This window comes from Anser brachyrhynchus (genome assembly GCF_964034855.1).
Source record: "Anser brachyrhynchus genome assembly, chromosome: Z".
Classification (NCBI taxonomy): domain Eukaryota; kingdom Metazoa; phylum Chordata; class Aves; order Anseriformes; family Anatidae; genus Anser; species Anser brachyrhynchus.
In genome coordinates, this window is record NC_137697.1 from 66,416,453 (window position 1) to 66,441,414 (window position 24,962).

Genomic DNA, 24,962 nt, shown 5'->3' on the forward strand with positions numbered 1-24,962 from the left:
TGCATTCATTTTGGTTTTGACTCTGGGGTTGTGAATTTCATTTTCTCACTTCTTCCAAATTTTTAAAATATCTTGTTTATTTATTTATTTTACTCTTGTTTATTTATTTATTTTAATAAATAAATAAGTAAACTTTTGCTATTAGCTGAAAATTCCTGATGACTTTCAGAACTAACATGCATTCAGACATTAAGTTTTTACATAAGGCTATCATTGTTTAGTTATGCTGGGAGACAGAAAGTAGACAAAGATTTCAGAAGCTGTCAATGTATCTTCCCGTCAGAAAATGCTATTTCATGTTTTCACATTTACGGAGATTTATGCTGAAAAAGTAGAATAGCTCAGAAAATAGGTTGCATATCTCACAAGACAGTGTTTCCGTTGAGGAATTTGGGCACTTTTTAGACTTAATCCTAAACTTACAAAGAAAATTTGAAATGTCCTAAATAACGGTAAAGAACATAACAGTCCCAGGTGGTTCTCAGTAATTAATACAAACAGTAACAAAATGGCATAGCATGAAAGGATTTCCTTCCTTCTCTGTTCTTTTCTTTCAGCTCCTATCAAGTTATATATGAGTTTTATTGCCTTAAACTCAAAGAGCTGTGGTGGGTTTACCCTGCTGGTCTGCTGAACTCCACCACAACCACTCACTCCCCCTCCTCAAAAGAAAAAAAGGGTATAAATGTAGGTAATTACTATTTGCCTCCTGAGGTCACCTTGACTGCCTTTTCATCTTCATTATTGCTGAATTTACTCTATATTCCTTGGCTTTTGTCAATATTCTACAAAATATTTCACAAGTTAAGTTGGTGTTCTTACAGTCCTTCTCAACAACATGTTATGTGTATGTAATGCTGGCTAATATTAGAGTACCAGTAACTATCACTCATCACACAACATAACTCATCATAATACACTACAAGGAACATTATTTAAAACAGTGAATTCTGGAAATAGAATAATGAGGAAATTGCCTAGTATCCCATATTTATACCGGTAATAGAACATTCTCCAAAACTAGTCATGAAACACAAGAATTGTTCTCTTAGCATTGATACCTTCTAAATAGATATTATTAAAAATATATATTCTTACAACATCAAATTATCCATTGACCTAGTAAATATCAGTCATTATAATAAGGACGAAGTGGCTATTTTGCTGGCTTTAAAAATAGTTTGGCAGGAAAAGCCATTCTGTTACATAAATTTGGACTTTGGCAAATTTTAACTGAATTGTTCTGTCCAGATATAGAAACAATCATATCTAAAAATGGATGGGTATCCAAAACGTTTCATGTCATGAATAGCAAGATTGTGACTGAGGTGTCTCTCCTCCTTCATGTTTGAATTTATATTACCTTAGAGACAGCAGTGAGGTAAGAGAATAGCATATGAGACTATTTATTCTTAAGGAGGAATTCAAAGTATATAAATACAGGGCTGAGTTGCCCCGATAAATTAGTGTAAACTGAATGAAGTTACTTAAATGCTCGCTCTCAAATTATTTTTTTAACAAAATGTATCATGGGAGCATACTTGTCAACAGGGAGCGTGTTTTTCAATACTCAGCTCAACCAATCAGTGAGCAATGCGGTCTGAATTCAAGTGCTGACCCTGCACGCAAGTGATGTTGGTCTAGACCTCCTCAGGTCCCTTCCAACCAGTTATTCCGTGACTGCATTATTCTTCACAGAAAAAATTTAAAAGGCCTGATACCACAGGTCCAGTTGTGAAACTGTCACAATTCTTTGGCTTTAAAAAGCTGTAGGACAGCTGAGTGTAAGGAGCAAAGGGTCCTCTGATAAAAGCAGTTGTCTTGACTGAGGTCTTAAGGACAGAGAGGCGAGAGCTAGATTTAGGATTACTTGTAGAAAGAAAATTCAGAATATTATAAGTGAGTTGTGTGATACTTAAGCCCCTCAGACTATTTTTTTTTCAGCAAATCTACAGCTTGAGAGTACACAGGTACCTAAGAGTGCACATGGAGCAAAATGTAGCAATACTTATATAAAAATACGTTATTTTTATTAACTTTACTCCATCTTTATACGGTTTATACTCTCAGTTTACATGATTTTCCGGGGATTATACAAAAAAGCTTCTGAAAAGAAAAAAACAACAAAAAAAACAACTTCCTCCTTGACTTCTCTAACATCTCTAAATTCTAAATCTTAACTAATCTAAGCCCGTCCCTTTAATGTGATGAGCGAATCTCATGATTCCAGGAAGAAAAAAAAAATATAAGCTCAGACCTTCTTAAATGTCTTGTCAGTTAGATATATTACTTTTTGGTGACCCATTCTAATTTTGTACATCACAGTGCTTCTGTGTAACACCGAAGGGTTGAGATCGTTTCAAGAGGGGAAGCCAAAACACTGTTATCTTATTTTAAAAATATGTATCTTGGTAATAAATCGTTATTTCTGAGACCAAACCCTGGCCTAGGTGGAAAATATGGATGCTTATTTTAATTTCCTAAACTAAGTATCTGAAGCATTAGTTTAGCTCTTTTATTTACTTGAAGAATGATACTATAGCTGGTTATATAACCAGAAGGAAGAGGATTTTTAATGAAGAATCACTAAATGGTAGAATTTAGCTCTCCAATGTTGTCTGCTTCCTTTTAACTAAATACAAAGGCCAAGTTTTTAATTTTTGTTTTATTAATGCATAATCTGTTACAGTGGTTTTTAAGTTCTTCCCCAGATAATACAAGCCTGCAAAAATAGCAAGTAGGCTTTGGCAAATAACTGAGACATCCAAGACTCCATCTACTCATACAATCTATATGACTGAATGTCAGGATTTACCTCCTGCTGCCTGTGACTACAAGAGCTCTAAAGCTTCCATTATTCACTGAAAGTCATAAGTAAAGGGAAACTTAGGAGACATGTTATGTAACAGACTACACTGCAGTGTTTTGGTTTTTTGTTGTTGTTGCTGCTGTTTTTTTGTGAATGCTTAATGGCAGTTTTTGATTTGCTGTGCACTTAATCTTGAAACCCAAATATAATGAATGGAGAACATGATCTGCTGAAACGTTTCTGACCCTGTTAATCAAATTATTTTATCCAAAGACTTGAAAGCCACCGTTTATTTTTTTATTTTATTTTATTTTATTTGTTCAGTTGTTATTGTTTTATTTTTAATTTTTTGTTGCTGTTGGTTTACTCAGGTTGATATGAAGATAACAGTCTGGAGCAGGGAAGTGGTGGAATACTACCACCAAAAGTGCGAGCAATGAGCAGTTTCAACCTGGTAAGTTTCTGTTAATTTTTTCACTTGTGACCGTTCTTCCATAAGGGATCTTATTCATGTTTGCTGTAACATCTCAGCTGGTGTTGGTTGTTATTCTTGTTGTCTGTATTGAACTTCATAAACTTTCCCTTCTGTGTTAACAAATCGTTAGTACTCAATATGTCATGACCTGTTTGTCATGTACCCAAGCATTTTCAGTCCCCAGCCACAGAAATTATTTTCTAATAATTCAAATATGTTCACAATAATCCCAAATTTTGGCCTCTTGTGTCAGGACTAGATGCTGAAATGTTATTGTTTGTTTTATTCCGATTTTCAGGGTTTTTGTTTTGTTTTGTTTTGTTTTTTGTTTAATCAAGAAAATCATGCACATAAATTTTAAAAATAATGTTCTAGGATTTCAAAATATGCTTTTAAAACATTTACTTATCCTAGTCTTATGCTGAAGAATGTTTGATTCAGGTGAGTTGCCATTTTATGAAAGAGCAGTCTGTGCTATTTCTTGCAGGAGGAAAAGTAGTTAGAAGCATTTATGGAGAATAGTCTCCAAGCTCCCTCAGAAAGTATAATTAGTCCTAGTAGTGTTTATAAACTAGCATATCAGTGACAAGCACAACCTTCAGCTAATAAAGGACAATGCTGAGAAGTTGTAAGGTAGTTTTATAAATTCAAAAGGAATTCAGATGAGCTGCAGCATTTAATAGTGCAACGATTTCAAATTTATAACCTGAAAATATGAAAACAATGTCACTGGAACCTGACAAAACATAAGGCCATAATCTGTATGGCCTAAGAACTGATTTACAAAGATATTAAATTTGTCAGCAAAGAAATATGTGATAAGGAGTTGTACACTTCTGTCAAGGTGGGTCTTATCTGATCCCCATTTTCATGTGTATGTGTATGCATACTCAATTATATATCTGTATTTATAGAGCTTCTATTGATAAATGGACTATCTATATCTTTTTTTTAAAAGAAATGCATTTTTTCTTTTGAATTTGACTATTGTATCAGTAGTGACAATTCATCAACAATGCTTCACCACTGTACTGGGTTTGCAAATGTACCAAATAATAATGAAGGTGTAAGAAAACCCCGACAAAAAATAAGTTCATTGACTCTGCCTTGTGCTCACTGGTAGGAGGTAGAGTCATCAAAATGTTAATAGTAGGGAAACACAAGAAATATGGCTGTATCGCTCAGGAAGGAGATTTCTTTTCTTTTAATAGGAACTTAATTGAACTGTTTGATCTGTCCAAGCTAAATAGTGAGTCCACTAATATTGTAATAACTATGCTGACTCAATCCCCGTCTTGTCCTTATAAAACCACTCGCTGTCACTTCTCTTTATGCAGCACCATGAATCTTGCTGGGTCCCTAAAATCCCACTTGCACTGCATACAGGTATTTACATATTGTCTCCTTAGAGATTTGCAAAGAAGATGACAATTCTGGGAATTAGCATGTATTCAGTTCTTGTGCATAAATGGAGATGGTCTTGTTGGGACATTTTTATTGTACCCTTTGAGATGAATTAAACACACATCTGTGCTTAAATACAAAGAGGGCTAATGAACAATGCATTGTACAGAGTCCTATGAGTCTGCAGAGATATGTCATGCTCTGGCCCCTTACACACGCTTGTCCCATCATCAGTCCCATAAGCGTTGGCATGGGGCACCTTAGCCCCCTGCTGGGTTCATCCCCAGCCCCACTGCCCAGGGGTGGTTCCTGAGCAATCACATTGCACCATTGCTACAACACAAAGCCCCAGCCCTGTCTTATCTCCTCAGCAAGGGAAATCTCACTCCCTGACATAGAGTCCTTCTGTCTCTGGTGTCCCTGTTCCCCCAGTTTAACCCCTCCTGCAACCAAACTTTCTTGCCCTCTGTGCTAGATCATTCCTTGGTCACAAATTACCATTGCTGAGCAGTTACAGCTTTATTTTCCCCCATGGTCTACTATGTGGAGGAAAAAAAAAAAAAAGTGCTATTTTTTGGTTGGTTGCATTTCTCTTGCTTTGTTTCTGCAGGTTTAGGAGTGATTTTTGCTCTAGATATTAGACTTGCCCTGGCACTTAATAGGATTTTCTTGCCTTAAAATCAGCGCTTCTTATACATGTTTCAAGTATCATAAAAATAGGGTGGTCTCCCATCACCATGTTTGAATTGTCAGTCAGTCCTCCTCTAAGCTTCTCACTTTCTGGAAAGTAAAATACATCTAGATTATCTATTTGGAGAAGCAGGAAATACTTTTTATTCTGTTAATCAAAAGAGAATTTTGCATGGATTGCATTTACTTGCATACCTTATTTTAGGGTACATGAAGAAGGTACCTTTCAGACTTATTTGGAAGACAAACTATTTTCATTTTACATCATTTTACTCTTCTGAAATTTTTGTGTCTTATGTCATTAGTCAAAATAAGTACACGAGTGAATAATAAATCAACAGTAGTTTAGGAGTCTTGGCGTGACTGGCTTTCTGCAAATCAGTCCTTAGATTCCAAAATGCCTTGCAGGACCCCGTCATGGTGCCTGTGATGTGTGCCCTAACAATGTCACAGATTAGCTTTAGCCATGCCCAACAGTAGAAATTGTTGGTTGCAATAATATGTTGTATTTGTGTCTATGCTATGTTTCAAATAAAATGAAAGGAGCCTTAATTTTTCAGATAAATCTTTATTTTAGACAATTTACAGTTTTTAAGATTAGAGTAGCAAAGTGAAAATGATATATCACTGGAAGGTTATAACAGAAGTAGAAGCAAACAAACAAACAAAAAGTGAGTTGTGCTCACTTGAAAAACAATCAGTGATTCTTATGCACTTGTGACTTCTTTTCCTGTTGACTGTTGTGGGCATTACTGCATATTTGAGAACTGTCACCTCCCCAGTTCACTGAAATTCGGTCACTTACCTTGTCTTTGCTTTTGTGTTCAGAGTGTTGGGCTCATGTGAACCTTACAGCCTCATTTCAGAGTAGAGTGCAACTGCATGTGGATACAACTCACAAGAGCAGAGTGATTTTAAGTGCCCTTTCTTTCATTCCTTATTGGATTACACAGTCTCTCATGAAGGAGGTCATCTACCTCATTCACACCATTTCTTATTTGTATAACAATCATGTCATACAGTTTCTCATCTCTTACTGCTATCAAGCCCACCAATCGTGCATTTGTACAAGACAAAATACGAGGTGTGAAGAATCATCTTTGGACCAGGGAATTTTGTTGTATACCCACTCACAGGCATGGTGCCACTGCTCTAGGTCCACAAGTTCAGCATGGGTAAGACCACACCGGGAGTCCATTGTCCAGTTTTGGGATCTCCAGTAAAGAACAGACACTGACATACTGGAGTATGTTCAAGGGAGGCCATGGAGACAGGCGGGGGACTGGAGCACTAAGCACATGAGAGAAACTGAGGAAGAGAAGACTCTTTTCTGCAACTACCAGATAGAAGGACAGAGAGAAGACACAGCTAGACTCTTCTCAGATATGCACAGTAGTAGGGCAAGAGGTGACTGGTGCAAGTTGAATTGTGGGAAACTCTTGCTAACTATAAGGAGTTTTTTGCATGGTTGTCTGTTTGCTTCATTTCTTAGGCATAAGTTGATCAGATACTGGAGCAGTTTGTCCAGAGATACTGTGAGATCTCCATTCTTGGAGATGTTAAAGACTAAACTGGGCACAATCCTGAGCGTCTTGATCTCTTAGATGTGTTTTGAGAAGTCAGTTGGACCAGCTGACCTAGAGCAGTCCCTCCATTTCTAAATTATCCTGTGGGTTTGTGATTCTGTAGTTAGCATTGTTCCCAAGAAGTAAGGAAAAGCCAAGAAAGCCTTCTGAGCTATTTTGCTCAATCAGTTTTACTAACCACTTTAAGCAATTAGTTGTGAAAATGTTGACTAAACCAACGTGAAATGTGTCTTTTCCTACTTCTTGTTACAGTAATTAGAATATTAAAATCTTACAGATTTTGGACAATGTACAGATACGGGATAGATTAATGTGCTTCCAGTAGACACCTTAGACATTTGTAATGGCAAACATTTCCTTTAAACATCTGCCCTCCTTTCTTATTGAGAAAAGAAAAAAAAAAAAAAAAGGAAGAAAAAAAAAAGTATGAATTCCTGGTTGCCAACATGAGCTAGCCAGATCTAATCGAGTAAAGATTTTGAAAATAATCAACTTTTTTTGACTTTCCAATGTGGAGAGTTGGATGAAGATATTATTGTTGCATCTTCAGTGTTGGTGGCAGGCAAGAAGACAGAAAGGAATTAGGAGAGACGTGAAATGTTTGGCATTGTACAGTTTTTTGTTTTGTACAGTTGGCATTTCATATAATTTACAAGGCTAGATAATCATTGGTAAAAGATCTTATTTAATGAACCTGGTTTAGGTGGATTGTTTTTTCATGTTTTTCATGTGACTTTCATGTGACTTTTTTCATGGCTTGCCCTAACTACCTTTTACTTCTGCCTGGCATAATACGCAGTTCTTAGATTTTCTATTCCCAGGGCTCATTTTCTAAGCTAGAGACGTTTAAGCATAGAATAAAGTCATGCTATGGTACTTCTGCAGTTTTTAATGCATATTAAGGGGCTTCTCTAGATATACCCATATCTGGAGATCTTTTCGGGGTGATGGTGCAGGGTTGAATAATATCATTTCCATTTTCTAGAGCAGTGGTCTCCAAACATTTTTTTATCATGCAGTGCTATCAGTAATTTTATTTTTTTTTTAGCATGTATATACCCAATATCTGTATGCTTGTTTATTTACAAATTATACATATGTATAACTGAAGTTATAATATTTTCTTCATGTATTCAGCAGATTGTCTTGCATACCCCGTGGTGTGCATGCACTCACCCACTTCAGAGACCACTGCTCAAGAGGAGATTTGAAAATATAGTCAGAGTAGACAAGTCATATTTACCACTGTTTGGATGCACTACCTATGTGAGTATTGGAGAATACCATATCACTTTTGAAACTTCAGGATGCTTCAGAAAGTTACTGCTTTCAGTGGGAGGTTGCAGCTTCTGATAACATCTGCTGCACTGTATTACACTATCATTCCTTATTTTGTGGAAGGCCAAAGTGCTGTATTAGTTCAGTCCATGTACTTTGGTATAAAGTAAGCATGCATACATAATATATTGTTGCTGTTCGTCACTGAGGGTGAGGATCTCTGTAGTTTAGCAAAGATATGAAAAAGGCAAAGCAATACACACTTCTTCAATTCTTTGCTGTTATTTGTTGTTTGATGTCCTTTTACTCCGTAGGTAGTCCAGCTGAATCTGCTCAGATAGTTGTTTCTTTGAGGGCAGGATTGCTTAAAACCAGAATGTTAGAACACTGTAATGCTAAATCTGTCATCTGTATTTATTACCGTGATTTTGTATGGTCTCTTACCAGTGACCAGGTTATGGTGGATTTTCTTAAGATAGATAAGAAGTGTTATCATTCTACCAAGTATGCAACAAATGTTTCATTTGCCATTTAGGACTGACAAACCCAAGCAATTACTAGGTTTCATTTTCTTAAAAGGTAATTGGGAGAGACTGAAACTACTGCGGGGAAAGTAACAAAAGTCTTAATAGCTGTCTTTGGTTAAGAGCTTTTTGTCTTCCCTTTGGAATAAGGAGCAAGGAAGGGGAAAAAAAGAATCATGAAATAAAGGGAAGAGCTTTCATCCTGAGTATGAGAAATGGACTCCGGAAACTCCCAAGGCTAAGTAACACTGAAATGGAGGTCTGAGCTATCAACCTAAAAATTGTCAGAAATCAAAAACAAAAACAAAACAAAACAAAAAAAAACACTTGCTGTCCACTTGCTAAAACACAACTGTTCTAGTCATTTCTTATTTCAGAACTGTCTCCAAATTCGTACTTAAGAAAAAAAGCATTTACTTCACTAGCTTGAAACTTGCGCTCTTTGTAAGACAGGCTAGTGTTTAAAGTTCATTAACATGATTATGACAGATCAGTATTTAGTAAAGGCATCTGAAACAAATAGGGTAGTATGAGATCACACTAGTGTGTGATCTCAACCAATGTGCAAAAATGCTTTGCAGTACAGGGTTTTCAAACAGTAGGATAAGAGGAGAAACTTCCCAAGTCACTTTAAGAAGAGCAGACAAAAAAGAGGCAGACCGTGATATTGTACTTTCTCACAGCTAGTATGTGTGTTTTCTAAAAAAAAAAATATAAAAAGAGAAAAGGAAAGTGCAGGCAGATTTGTCTCCTCTGGAAACTCTGCCAGAGAAGCTGGTGGCTTTCAGCATATTACGAGTAGAAGCTGAACAAGGTTTAGTATAAAGGTAGATACATTTATTTCTCTTATAATATGCAATTAATATTTCTAATCCCTATTGTCCTTGCTGCTTCAATAGACCCTGCTCAATAGACATGCACAAAAGAGCTTTACATTTTACATCGACAATGGTTTATGCTCATTACTGATGTTTGTAGTGACAAAAATATTTTACACAGCTTGATTGGCTTTCTGTAAGGAAGGCAGGGTGGAGTGCCAAGTGATCTAAAAGCTAGGTTTTACTACTTAAGGCAAAATATTTGAGTATTCACTTCATTCACTTCCAAATAGATCTGACCATGTGCTATCCAAAAAAAAAATATATATGTTGGGAAAGAAGTTACAGCACGGACCTGAAAGCCAATAACCATTTCTGTAAATTTTTTCTTTTGCCATGATAGGAATCCTAGTAGAGAGCTTAGATTTCCTATGCAGTGTACAGAAAATGCCCTGCATGTTTTTGAAGTTTCTTTTACATTCATACTGTGCACACTAAGCCTCTGCACCTAAAGCTGAAATAATAGTAAAATAAAGACTAGGTAGAAGAAATACACCTAACATGTAGAAGAAATACAACTAATTAAAAACTTAGTTGTGCTAAAGAACAAAGTAAGGATTCAGTCTTGGGAGACTGGAAACTGTAAGTAGTTCAGCTTTGAGAAGACTCTTAGGTAGTAAGATTTTACGCGCTTGTGATGGTTTTACCCAGCTGGGCATCTAAGCTCCATCACAACCGCCTTCTCACCCCCCCCCCCCCCCAAGGGAAAAGGGCTGAAAATACAATGGAAAGGGCTCAAGGGTTGAGATAAGAACAGAGAGAGATCACGCAACAAGTATCATAACAGGCAAAACAGACTCAGTGTAGGGAGATTAATGTAATTTATTACCTATTACTAACAGGCTAGAGCAGTGAGAAATTTAAACCACAAACACCTTCCTCCACCTATCCTCTTCTCCCTCCTGCCCCCAAGTGGTGCAGGGGAACAGTGAATGGGGGCTTCAGTCAGTCTATAGTACATCATCTCCGCTGCTCCTTCACGGTCCCTCTCTGCCCCTGCTCCCCGTGGGGTCCCTCCCACGGGATGCTGTCCTTCCCGAACTGAGCCTGCGGGGGCTGCCCACAGGCAGCAGCTCTCCAAGAACCACTCCCACATGGCTCCGTACCACGGGGTCCATCCATCCCCCAGGAGCAAACTGCTCCAGCACGGGTCCCCCACGGGCGGCAGCTCCCCCCAGACCCCCTGCTCCTGCGTGGGCTCCTCTCCACGGGCTGCAGCTCCGGCCCGGGGCCTGCTCCTGCGGGGGCTCTCCGTGGGCCGCAGCCTCCTCCAGGCCACATCCACCTGCTCCACCGGGGGCTCCTCCACGGGCTGCAGCGTGGAGATCTGCTCCGTGTGGGACCCATGGGCTGCAGGGGGACAGCCTGCTCCACCAGGGGCCTCTCCACAGGCCGCAGGGGAACTGCTGCTGTGTGCCTGGAGCACCTCCTGCCCTCCTGCTGCACTGCCCTTGGGGGCTGCAGGGCTGGCTCTCACTCCTCACTCTCCCAGCTGCTGTTGCCCAGCAGGTTTTTTTGTTTTGTTTTGGTTTTTGTTTGTTTATTTGTTTTTTTTTTTTTTTCCTAAAATCTGCTCTCACAGAGGTGCAAACAACATCATTTACTGTCTTGGTTCTAGCCAGCAGTGGGTCCCTTTGGAGCTAGCTGAAACTGGCCCTTACCTATCATAGGACTGGATTCTTCTCAAAGAGGCCACCGCTACAGCCCCCTGTTACCAAAACCTTGCCATGTAAACCCAATAAAACACTCTGGATGTTAAAATGGGAACTGTTGATCAACTAATGAAAATCATAAATTCTGTAAACAGATACTTGAAAATCTGCTTCTACACACTGATCATAATTCTTTGGCAAGCTTGAAGTTGAGCTGGAAATTGAACTCCAAACTTTTGACACTCCTCATTTCTGCTTTTAGTCTGGTTCTTACTATCATTTTTTCCAAAGACAGTTTACAGTAACTTTAAAAGTTAGCCATATAGTTATTTTAGTTTACAGCTCTACTTGTTTGTTGTTTTACTTAAAGGAATCCAAGAAAGACCTAATGGATGTTATTTCTTCTTCATTTGCAAGAGTAGAATAGTAGATTGCTGTCTTAATGTCAGAGGTACAAAGATCAAAGCAATAATTCATCTCTGGTATAGCTTTCCAGACGTCAAACGAATCGTACCAGAGATAAATCTGGCCAATTACTATTTCAAGGAAACAGAGAATAATTTGATTAAAGAGCTATCCCCCACCTCAAAAGTGATTAATTACTGAAAAAGTACTAATCTTAAAAGCACTCCTTCCAATAGGTCATGGAACATGTAGAAAGTATTACTAATGACCACTTAAGCCCTTACTTTTAGCTACTTCAAAATACCATCTAATTTTTGTCACTTATCTTTTCAGTTTCTGTCTGTATGAATAAGTGCTAACTTTTTTTTCCTGACCTTGATCTTCTGTTGGCATTTGTGAAACACCTATCATGTAATAAGGAATTCATTTGCACTTGTAACAGTAATTTATAGCCATTAGCTTTTTTGCTGTCAATCTGTTTTTAAGCATGCTAATTGGAATGAGAAAGAAAGGATGGTCTGGGGAAACTATCAGTAAACATCATAACTGAAGATAGCATTTTATTTATTTTTGTAGTGTGAACATGTACTCTAAGTTTCATTACTAACATTTCAACTATAATATTAAGTATTCCTAGAAGAAATGGCAACACTTCATCTTAAAATATAACCAGTCTTTTTCCTAACATACAAAAAAAAGTCATATGGCATTACTCCAGCAAGCAGTACCATCAAGGCTTCTTCTCGTCTGTTTATTCCACACTTATATACTGATAAAATAGAAATAGTGAAGCTAGCTGCCTTTCCATAGGTACAGACAATGTTTCATAAATAGCATTTGCATAGAGAAGGATCCTGTCTTGGAAAGTGCTGTGCTGAGACATTTTTTCATTTATACTTTGGCTCCTTGTGTTATTCTGACTGAAAAGGTTCTGACAGCATAAAGGCTTTTCTCAAGACCAAATGCTGCCAAGGTTCTTTTGATTCATGGAAGAACTCCATAACTCAAAGCAAATAAGTTATAAAGTAGGTGTGTGGTTTATTTTGGCACCGGGTGCATGCGGGATAGCTCCCAAAGGCATGCGCAACTTAACGTGGCAACTTGCTTTGGTTATATGCAGTAAAAAGTTACATATGCATGAAGTTTCCTAATACACCTATACATATTCGTAACACAGCGCTGCTCTGTATTAAAATTAACTCCAAGAAGTCATTTCCATAAACTCCTCCCATCTGTGCCTGCACAGTGCCTTCTGGTGGTGGTCGTCAGGGGGTCGTGGGGATGAAGTCCGATAACTCCTCTTCATCACCACTAGCTGACCCCCAGCCTTTGTACAGACTCAGCTGCTCCTTGGCTCTTGTCCAAACCACAAGGTCAGTCTCAGCTGGTTTTTGAGACAGGTTCCCCATTTTTGTCAGGAAACATCTTCTGTGAGGGGCCCCGAGACTCCTTGTTTCAGTTAATTTGCGTGGTAATAAGCAAAGACACTCAGTAATATCTATTTTAAAGTGATTAAGCAAGCCCCCACTCTTTCATTCCTGGCTTTAATAATTATGATTGTTTTATTTAGAAATCATTAATACAATTAAGCAAGCCCCCATTCTTCTATCCCTGGCTTCACTTTTGTGTAATCTAGATGTCCTAGCATCCATTGTGATGGAAGGTAAATATGACGCAACAAGTGTAAAGGTTACCCATAATATTGTGTCTACTTTCCTTAGCTGAAAAGAGCAGATAAATCTACTTGACTGTTACAGCACTAATTAAATGAGAGTATGTCTTCAAAATCAGTTTCACATTTATTCAGGGCTATAATCTGATACTTCTGTTCAAGTTTAACAGCTCTTTTTATTCACAAATGAGTAAACTGAATGGTATTTGAGCTCACTCTGGAGTTTAAGGTGCATGTCCTATTCACAACTGCATGTTTATTCTGTGTAGCAGCTACAAGTCCTTCTATTAGCACACTATGCTTACATATAGCTAATATTAGTTATCAGTTTAAGTATCTTCAGAGAAGATAATCCAATTCAGGCAAGCCACTCTGATCCTAAATTTTAATGTACATTTCTGGACTTTTTTTCATGATTTAGAAGTAGAATTGAAGATTCCTCAGATTTTCAGATTCTACTTTATTTCTGTTTTATTTCTTCATATCAGTTTTCTCTAGCTATTTTTGAATCATCTCTTTGGCAGAGAAAGTGTTATAAAATCAGTGGGGGACAGGTTGCTCTCTGATCTGTTAATTTAGTAAAGCGATAAAAAGGTGTTTTTTAGATGCTTTGCAAACAGTAGGGGTGGGTGGGTGGAGGAGTCATGAAAGACAGGCAGAGCAGAGGAGCTCAGAAAGTAGGTCAATAGTGTAGCAGGAAGAAGTAAAACAGAATAAAACTGAAATGAGAATAAAGACTAGATTGGTAAAAACGATACAAAGGTGGTGAGAAAGGAAAAGACAAAAGTCTGAAGTTAGATAGCATGTAGTATACCTTCAGTGTCTGGTTACTCCTGCATAATAATGCACACGTTCTATATCAGTCCTATCATAAAATCTTGAATTTCAACACCTTACGAACAAGCAAATGAAAAAATATGTTTCAAGTGTTTGGCAGCATTTCTCTATTCCCTTAAAATATAGGTCCAAAATCATAATGTCCACTGCCCAACCTGTGCTGAAGCCATAAGTTACCAAAAAAGGCATGTCAGCACTGCACTCGTCTGATGTCATAGATGCGTGATTCTCTTCCCACCAGAAAAGATCTGTAGTTTGGGGACATCATGAAAATGTTTTAAGTATAACCCGTATCAGTTCTTGGCTTCTTTGTTCAACTGGTTCCCCTTTTTGAAGGGAGATTTTGTGATCATGATGTGATAGGGCAATAGCTGGATCTCCTGTGACTTCCATAACTTCCACAGACCAGTTATTTAGAGGAGGTAATCTCAAGCATTAGCAGTCCGGAAACACAGAGGTCACAAAATTTGTGCTAAAAGCCCTCTGAGAATTGCAATTCACGCACTGTTCTATGTCTCCTTTATCATTCTTTCAGTTTCATCTGTACAAATAAATATTCAGTAAATATTCTAGATATATTCTAGATAATAGATATATTAATAGATAAAGATAATAGATATATTGATAGATATTTAGATATATACTAGAATATATCTAAATATTCTAAATAAATAGTCAGTAAATATTCTGAGCCTTTTGTGTTGATCTATTCCTCCAAAAAGGCCTTAATTAAAGCTCTATGGAAACAAGTCTGATTCAGGTAAACTCTTATTCCACTTTTAAGAATTTCTCCATAATTTGCAGGATTAGAATTATAGAATCATAGAATGGTTTGGGTTGGAAGGGGCCTTAAAGATCACCTAACTCCAGCCCTCCTGCAATGGGCAGGGATGCCGCCCACTAGATCAGGTTGGCCAAGACACCATCCAGCCTGGCCTTGAACACCTCCAGGGATGGAGCATCCACAGCTTCCCTTGGCAACCTGTTTCAGTGCCTCACTAGCCTTACAGTGAAGAATTTCCTCCTAAAGTCTAATCTAAATCTATCCTCTTTTAGTTTAAGACCATCCCCCCCTTGTCCTATCATTATCCACCTGAGTAAAGAGTCCTTCTCCATCCTTTTTATAAGATCTCTTTAGGTACTGAAAGGCCAAAATGAGATCTCCCTGAAGCCTTCTCTTCTACAAACTGAACATAGAATCACAGAATCATCCCCAGCTCTCTCAGCCTTTCTTCATAGGAGACGTGCTCCAGCCCTCTGAGCATCTTTGCAGCCCTCCTCTAGACTCGCTCTAACAGGTCCACATCTTTTAGAGCTTACGTTTAAAACTTATTTTGATTGTGTGCTTCAACATTTTATAGAATTGCACCCAGTCTTCACCTGGTTTGGAGAAGGTATAACCATTTAATTATGTTCAGATGAGCCATGTGATGTCTGAAGAACAGAAAGTCAAATTAAGGAAACTTGAGTGTCTGAAGTTTAACTACTCTATCCTCTTTTTCTAGTGCAGATTTTCTAAGTGGGAAAGTTTCTATTATGTGAAATTGCAAAACCTTTTTACTGTCTATTCTGGTATCTTTATTGCCAAGAGTGTGCTTCATAATAAAATAGTAGCAGCTTGAGGTAAGATTCGCCTTGCCAATTAACTATTAAATACAGGGGAAAGAAGCATGTCTTGACCTGTGAAGCAGTAGCGTAAGGTCCACAATCTCATTTCTGGATTTAATGTCCAGGGTGTATATGTACCTATTCTGTAACATCCAGTTTATTATTGATTATGTTTTATTTTACACCTACTGGTAAACATACAAGCAAAATTGCTGTATGCTTCAATGACTTTTGAATACTAATACCAAAAAAAAAAAAAAATAGATTTTAGGAAATTCTGAGACAGTACAAGTCATCTGAATATAAATAGGAAAAAAAAAAAAAAAAACAAAGAAAAAAAAAGTCCTGAGAGCTTTATATTAAAAAGCATTTTTAAGTTTAAGACCTCGGACATATGCTGCATTGTCTATGAGCCAAATTTAAGAGTGATTTACTGTACTTTCAGAGTAGTAGGCTTATCAGTTCATAAATTTATGCTACAACAACTTCCCCAACAGATTGCTCCCTACCTAGAGGAAATCCTGAAAAACACTGCTCAAAATCAGTAATTATGGTCCTCTTTGTAATTTGCCATGTAAAATAATCTTGTTGAAATATGCTTTGTTGTACCCTGCCTAGATAGTTAATTCTTTTCAAAGAGAATGCTTAGCTGAGTTATGTTATTAATCAAAATCTATGCCTCCAGCAACAATTTCTACCAGAAAATAAAATAAAATATAGAAATTGTACAAAGCAAAATGAAGCTGTAATACGAAAACTGTGCACAATCTTGATCCTTTTGATTCTACCTGACAGAAAAAGAAAAAAAAAAAAAGTTTTATTGCCAGCACTAATGTATAAATTAGCTCTCTGGATTGCAAGATGGTACTATAGAAGGCAATTGCTAACGAAAGTGAGGATTTAAGTTTGCATTTTGTAATTTAATGTCCTTAATTTATCAGTAGGTTGAGATTATTATTCAATAGTCCTATACATTTAAACATTTCAATTAAAGTAACTTTTTAGTTTTCTGCCACATGAGTTGGTACTAGAGCTGATTTCTTCTTTTTGGAAGAGACACAAAGCACTTCTCAATTTGTAATATATTTGCAGACAGGAAAGAATTATTTTTCCATCTTGCTGATAAACAAGTCCGTCTTGCTGTTTCTGCCCAAAGCATTACCTTCACAAGTTGAAGTTTTCTGGCAACATTGCATGAAAAAAAAATATTCTGGCAATATTTCATCTCTGCCACCATAACGTGTTTGGCTAAACTAAATGTAATCAAAAAAGGAAATGGAGAAATTTGGCAAGGTCCGCTCCAGGACAGAGAAAAGAGGTGGATTGGATGCAGCACTTTTAAGAGCTAAATTTCGTATTCGTTTAATGAGGAATTTCTGTGAGGTTCTCTTTTGGTTTTAATAGCTGTAAAAGGTAGCAGGTTTTTTTGTTTTTGTTTTGTTTTGTTTTGTTTTTGTGGTAAAAAGTATTCTGACAGCCCTGGAAATCCTATTAAAAGCAAAAATATTTTTGTCCTAGTCCTTGACCATTCCTTGGAAAAAAAAAAGGGGGGGGGGGGGAGGGGAAGATCTGAGTGCTTTATTTCTGTTGCAATGGTTCTACAATCTACTGCTGTAAGGACTAACGTCAGAGAAAGAACAAGAAACATGAGTTGGCTATCCATATGAATAAGCAGTGAAAATCTTTGAAATTACATAGCTATTGCATAAATGAAAATAAGAGTGAATAAAGAGGAGAGAGAGCCATCTCAGCATATGGGAAAATCCAGATCTGTGTGTGCTCGAGACAATCCTACAAGAAGGAAAGAATACATTCTCAGGTGCCCTCTCATCATCTTGGGCTTAGGACTTACACCACAGGATACTCCTGCTAAATTAATTAAGCACTTTCTGTTCCAAGGGCAGTCTGAGAAGATGCAGGTAGATGTGAGGAACATTTTCACTAAGTGCTGGAGTCCTGAAGTCTTTTATGCTGCTGTCCATCTCTGTGCTTCTGACAGGTAGCAGAGAGGCATTCAGCAGGTTACCTGGGCCAGCTTTTAGCATTCCTGCAATAACTGCATTAAAACTAGAAGTAGTGAGCTCTTCTCCTTCAGCTTTCACTACTTAACTGTCCACTGATCTTCCTTCCCTACCTCCATGGGTCTTGGCTCAAGATAGTGAGTCTTATAAGCACTGCTTCTTCCAGGGACATTCCAAGTAAACTTTCATTTTCTTCTATTCACATAACTTTGTTTTCAAATCTAGTTCACTTTCTTGCCAGACACTCTTTCCTTTCTAATGGACCGTATCATAATGAAAATTACAAATTCTTTACACCTAAAAGCAAAGGAATTCATTTAGTTAATGCAGGACTAGGCAGATAATGTGTAATAATTATGGCTAATGTGTCACAAGAGGCAATAAATACAGATAGTAAGATGTACAACAGACATTTCCAGTAATGTGAAATATATTCCTTGTATCTCTTTTAGTTCATTTCAGTATGTAAATTTATCCTTTTAAGGCTATGCAGCTGTTGTCAGATTAAAAATGTATCTGCAGCCTACTAAGATACAGCATAACTTTCCATCAATAAACTTCACAGAGAGGAAACAATTAATAAAATCAGAATATTCACTGGAAATAATATACCACTCCATTATGAATCTACAGATGTGTAAAACACATACACACATAACCTACATTCATGGATGCATGCATATTTGCTTTTGTGAAGGACCAGCAGCTGCTCTCTAGGGTGACGATGTCTTTTAGGAAGCTGATCAGAGTCCATTTTCTTCTCTGCCTATTGATTGTGTGAAAGGCATCAAGCAAAACAAAAGTGCTTTGCTTCTAATTATGCATTATTATGAATTTCAAATACAAAGTTAGAATTGTATCTGCAGTAAATGGGTGAAATCCTCTGAGGGTTTTTCACCAGCATATAATTTTATTAGAATTCATTAAATCACTGTAGAGGGGAAAAAAAAGAAAAACACCAGGGAGGGTTTTTCCTCTTAGCATTTATGTTAGCTACTTCAAATTAAATACTTGAAATATTTTTTCGAAGTTTTTCTGCCTTGTCTTTCATGATGGTTTGGCTTGCTATTTCATAGCAAGGCAATACCAATTTGATATAAAATTTCAATGAAAATATTCTCAAGTTCTGAAGAGATACAAGTATGGCTTTGTATCTCATTTCTGCACTCTACTGAATGTAGCTCTGTTTAAAAGAATGTCTTTGTATGGCAGTAAAATATTGAAGGACTAGCACATATTAAATATTTGCTGCAGTCTCAAAATGAAATCCAATTGTATACCTTGGCATACCAAAGCTTTAACACTTAGCTGCAAAAGTTCAGTAGTTTCATAGGGGTTTTGTGCCTTTTTTATACTCTTTGTCTTATTTCATTGCTGGTATAACTCGACAGCACTGAAATTTGAGAAGTTCTGTGTAATCTCACCATTATTATTTACTGCATTTTCTCTTTTGCGTTTGTACTGAATTGTAGTTCTCCTGGAATCAAATGCTTCCACCTGAGTCATAATGCTGATAGTGATTGACACTTGGAACGTGTGATGCACGGGTAACTCAACCCTTCCATAATTGTGCCTCTTCTAGACAGAGGAAAGTTTGGAAATAAGTAACCAATGAGTCTTTTGACACAGTCATCTACAGAGTTAAGAAAAATCTTGGTTTGCTACAGTGGTGAAAAAGTGGTTTACATCTTTGTAATCACCTGTGTACTGATATTTAGGAGGTTAAAGATGTGAGGAATTTGATTTCACAACTTGATTTTCAAGTTGTATTAACCCCTTTTGTTTTCTCTTTAGCTTCCATGAATTTCTTTTGGAGAAGCAGCAAGCATGTTCAAAAGGTTGACCAAGGAAAAACAGGTTTTGTGCTTGTTTTCTTTAGGGAAACAAAGTCTGCCAAATGATAAGCTCTTGTTGCACACCTGAGCACAGGATTTCCTTAAACTGAAGTCTGTTTCATGGCAAAGCATAAGAGCTCCAGAGAGAGTTGCTTCATTTGCCAAGTCAAGCAATGAAATTGTGCAAACTTACATGATGGAACCACTTGGGGACAGGCATAAATTTTAACATGCTGCAGCTATTGGGCTGCCCATGCTCAGTATGCTTTTTTGGTATAAGCTGAAGATGAAAGCTGTTGTATAACTAATCAGCATAAACAAGAGAAAAAAAAAAAAAAGGAAGAAAGTAACATCAGCTTTTTGACATTATGAATGTTTAAGAAATATTGATTTGGAAATAGCCTGACTCCTATTGTTCCATCATAAATACAGAGACTTTTTTGAGTGCCTAGGATGAAATATTGTGATGTTTGGTTTAATCAGTGCCCTAGCATTGATTAAAAATTGTTCTAGTTAGACATTGACAGAACTTAACAGACTGATATGGAAAAGTTTAAGTCAGGTAAAGGAAGTAACAGTTTTTGTCTTCTCCATCACACATGAGGAACAAGATACTCAATAAAAATATCTTAAAGTTGTTTTTTTCCCTTAAAAAGTCAAAAAAAAAAAAACAGTTTCTAATTAGCACTACTTATAACACCCACATAGATGAGAAGACAGTAGTTACACAGTCTTGCCTTTCCTTTCTATAGAGAAAATATCTATACATTGTTGAGTCTCTGTCCTCTCTGAAACTGCAGGAAGTATCAAGGCCTTTAAGTCTCACATCTCAAATGGCACAGAATGGATAGCAAAACTGAGACAGAATGTTTCATATATCTGTTGCAATTTCTTATAAAATTTGTTGCAAATACTGTGACCAAAACCTTGTAGACCATACAGATTGATTTCATGTTGTCTGAGTGCCTCACAGAAATCAAGATTTTTTCCAAATTCTCATAAAAAAAATTGGAAACATTTTGTCCTCTCCATGTGTTATCTGAAGTGGTAAACTATACAGTATGATAGTTGTTAATCACAGGTATAGTTCTCCTCTGGCTTTTTGACTAGCTTCTTTTTCAGACATTAGGAAGGGTCAATAAATAGCAATTAACTTTTCAAACAGGGACACTTAGGAGGATCCTAGATCTAAAATTAGACCTCTCCGTTAAAAAATCTTGCCTCAAAACTTAAATGCTTGGATTTCCCTTGCTGGCACTAATGCTGTTAATAAACCTCAGGGCCTTAAGCTCTCTTCTCATTTATACGTTCCCTTCTTCTCCCCTGTGAAAAGAGTGTTCCAGATGAATCCTCTTGCCTTATCAAGGCTATACCCACTGCATTCCTTCTTTATTATAACAGATTGCAGTGCAACTTTGGTAATTGCAAGAGACAGCTGGGTAGTGGGGCTTAAAATGCTACGGGAGGAAGCAAATCCTTCTGACAGTATCCTGACTCTTCCCTTCTTATATTTTTATGAGTGCAGTTCTTTTGGAATTGGTGCCACATTTGTTGATGAAGCCATTTCTCACAGATTCTTTTAGTTTTTCTTGCACTGTTTCTTTGCCATTTGATTAATACTTTTACCATATACTGCCCTAATGACATTTCTGTAGGAAATGAGTATTTGAGTTGTGTCAAAAATAAAGAAGTCTCTTTGAAAGATGTTTTCTGTTTTGTATTCTGATTATGACTCTCTTTTTGAATGCTTATCCCAGCTTGTCCATCAGCTCTCTGTCTGAGATGTCTTTCATTCTTTGGAGGTATCATTTTTAAATAATAATAATTATAATAATGTTGAAAGTAGGGGATGTGCAGTTAACTGTCATCTTATGAGCAGCCTTTCTGACCCTGAATTAATTAGTTGTTTTAAGTTCAACTCATAGTGTTTTTTTTTGTTGTTGTTGTTGTTTTCCTTTACTAATATTTTGTCTGCTTTAAACACAGAAGAAAATATGTTTTAGAACTCTAGATGTTCTTGTCAGTGAAAGCATGATTGATCTGAAGGACATTCATCTTATAAATGGTAGATGTAGTCAAGCTAAATCACGTCTCTGTTTCCTCCAGTGTTCTTTTGCAGTAATTAAAATAATCTGAATTGAAACACCAGTATCCCTGTGTCTTAAAAGTTCAATTAATAAGATTAAAGTATATCTCCTCAAAGCATTTTTCTCTTATGTATCCATGATACATGGGACATAAATGCAGTCAAAATAAGGATAGACTTAAGCTCTGAAAGCACTCAACCTTCTCTTCATTAGTTCTACAGTTGCAGTGACAGTGTATGTGAGTTCAATTATTGTGTGTGGTCTGAGTCATGAAATCAGTAATGGTTAACATGAGCTGGAAAAGATTATAGGTGTCACACTTGCACAATGATAGAGGTTGCAATACCTAAGTTTCTAAACTGATGAGTTCCTTTTTCTGTATGCTAAAAAAAAAAAGGGACAGTTAATGTATAGCTACAGCATATGGTCAGTATGAGATGACTGGAATAATTATGAATAGTTTATTATAAATAGGTTTTTTTGTTTGTTTATTTGTTTTACTATTTTACTTAAAAATACTTTCTTGGGCATAATTTTGCATAAGAAATCAGGATAGTCATCAGAATTGGCACAAAATTCATTTGGATTATTTTTAAGTATATTTTGCCCTCAGTGTTCAGTGAATAATCTGGGACTACATATTCTTCACCAGAGAAAAGTTCTTGAACTTGTACCTTCAGCAGTTAACACCAGTGCTGAAACTGTGGGTGACCCACTAGACACTGAGAATTAGTGTTAAGGCTTTTTTAACATGGCCTCAGTGAAAAGCTGGTGAAGTCAGTTTTGAAAGTCCCCACTGACTCTGGAGGGCTCTTTGTCTTCGTTTCCAGGCTTCAGCCAGGTGCATTCACCTGGGTCCAGTTTGTGCTCTTTCCTGATGTGTTTCATGAAGAGTGAATACGTATTGCAATGCAACCCCTTGCAGTCTGGTCACATAGCTGCTCCCCAGCTTCTCCTTCAGCTGTCTCTGCTTGTAGTACCCTGACAGATTTTCCTCACCATCAGTTTTCCTGCCTCTGTTGTGACAACAGTTCTTGGGGAAAAAAAAAAAAAAAAGTTATCTCTTGGGACATATCTTCTTTGGGTTTTGTTTTGTCCTCAGAACAGAGAAGGACTTTCATTGTGCACCTCCGCCAAAAGTTTGAGGTCACTATTCAGATATCTACCAGAGTATTCAGCTCCGGCAGATATCAAGTACCCTAATCCCAAACTGTTATATTCCATTTGCTCAGGGAATCAGTGAGGGATTGTCTATGTTTCCGAACCTCAGTGTGTTTAAGGACTGTCTGTATTTTTATCCAGATATGAATACCCCAAAGTATCACTTTTGTCTATGAACAATATGGACTTCAGCCTTTCTTATCTAGTCAGTTTACTACTAGTTCACTACAGCAACTCATTGTCAAAGGTTTTATTAAAACATGCATGGTGGTGAAAGTCTCAGTTTTCATAACAAATGGGACCATAATAATAATTGATACTGTTATTTAAAATGCTGCTTTTAGCAATGTTCATTCTTATTGAAGAAAATGTTACCCAAAAAAGGGTGATTTTGATGAATTCTTTGCTTTTTTCCTTTTGCTGCTGACTGTTTTTAAATATGAATAAAATTTCCAGTTATGATTCATAAAAAGTCTTTCACTGGTATTTTAGAAATTTTAGATTAGTTATTTCTTGCTCTAAAAATGCCAGTCATTAATTCTGTAGCAGGCCTGTGATTTCCCCTTCTTTCCAAATTGCCACAGTATTTTGATCATTTGGTATTTTGAGCCATGCTTTAATGTAAGCATTTGATTTATTTCTGCACAGGTTTATAAAATTCATGGAATTCATGGTGAATAGCAGAACAGTTCAGCTGATTCTGCTACACCAGCATGCCTGAAATTTGCAAGTTTTCTTGAACATGGCAGTGGAACACTAACTAGATTTATAATACAGTGTAATTATTTTGTTTCCATAGTCAAATATAAATGAATGGCATGAAATTAGGTAACAGTGATCGAATTCTTCCTTGAAAGTGTAAATCTAGTGCTTTGCAGAACTGGGCAGTTTTTCTTCTTGGAGGAGTAGTGCAAATATTTTACTTCTTCATTCTAAAGATACATGAATGAAGACATACGGTTTGCACCATTATCCAGTGTTGGTGCCAAGTAATTCTGCATGCACTGCATGAACAAGGACTTGCCTATTACAGAAGAATGGATATTGTGTAAGTTTGGTCTTCCTGAAGTTGCACATTTATATTGGAGTTGGTCATTGTGGTTTCTATGCAAATATAATAAATAGTTATCCTGGCGTACTACTTTCCATTTCAGCTTTTCTCTTTCATGCATAATCTTAGTTTAAATGGTTCGATTGAATTATTGTAGGAAATGGATGAATGGCCTTAGGAAACGTGAAGCAAAAGTTTAATTTAATTTAATTGCATTTATATAATGTTACCTGTCTGAGATGAAATTTCGAATACCACTGAGAAAAAGAAATGAGACAATGGTGCAGAGACACTTGCAAAGTGAGCAAAAAGAGCAAAAATGAAATCTAGTTGGGAAAAAAAAAAAAAAAAGACATTAATTAATCTAAAGGGGTAATAATTGAAGAAACCAGTGTTTTCCCACTTGTTGATAGCTAAATTTGGATGAAATGGCAAGACTGGCACAGACCTTTAACAGGGAGCAAACACCAAGCAAGATAAGTACCAACTGAAATGGCAACAGAGAGGTCAATGGAAAACAATCTTGTTATGAAACAGGCAAATGATAATTGTCCGGCTCTTTTGTGGTTGCCCTTCTATTACCTATCAGGAGGGCCAACCGTATCCTGGGGTGCATCAAGCATGGCATTGGTAGTTGGTCAAGGGAAGTGATTGTCCCGCTCTACTCTGCACTGGTGTGACCGTTCTGGTGACCAGAATACAGTTAGATAAAAGCATAATAAGATGGGTGAGCAATTGTCTGACAGGTTGGGCCCAGAGGATTCCTGTAAATGGGGTTACATCAGGCTGGTGACCTGTCACTTAGTGGGGGCTCCATTTTAGGACCAATCCTCTTCAGTGTTTTCATAAACGATTTGGATGAAGGACTTGAAGGTTTTTTGAGCAAGTTTGCAGACAATAGCAAATTAGGTGGAGCTATTGAGGGGGGTGAGGCCTTGCAGAGAGATCTGGACAAATTAGAGAGCTAGGCAATCACTAACAATGTGAAG

General features: G+C 37.1%; 1 protein-coding gene across 18 annotated transcripts in view; it reads left to right on the forward strand.

Moving 5' to 3' along the window:
* LINGO2 (leucine rich repeat and Ig domain containing 2) overlaps window positions 1-24,962 on the forward strand; it is a 537,865-nt gene that overhangs the window by 285,260 nt on the left and 227,643 nt on the right. For 16 of the 18 annotated variants that reach the window (XM_080574196.1, XM_080574185.1, XM_080574199.1 and 13 more), the window contains exon 4: window positions 3,181-3,263. Coding sequence is in view for 1 of the 18 variants with exons in the window: in XM_080574198.1 (XP_080430324.1) it covers window positions 8,229-8,230 (2 nt within the window). In the remaining 17 variants the exon portion in view is untranslated. Of the gene's footprint in view, window positions 1-3,180; window positions 3,264-8,104; window positions 8,231-24,962 lie in introns of all 18 variants that reach the window. The other 2 variants (XM_080574197.1, XM_080574198.1) reach the window with 1 other exon arrangement.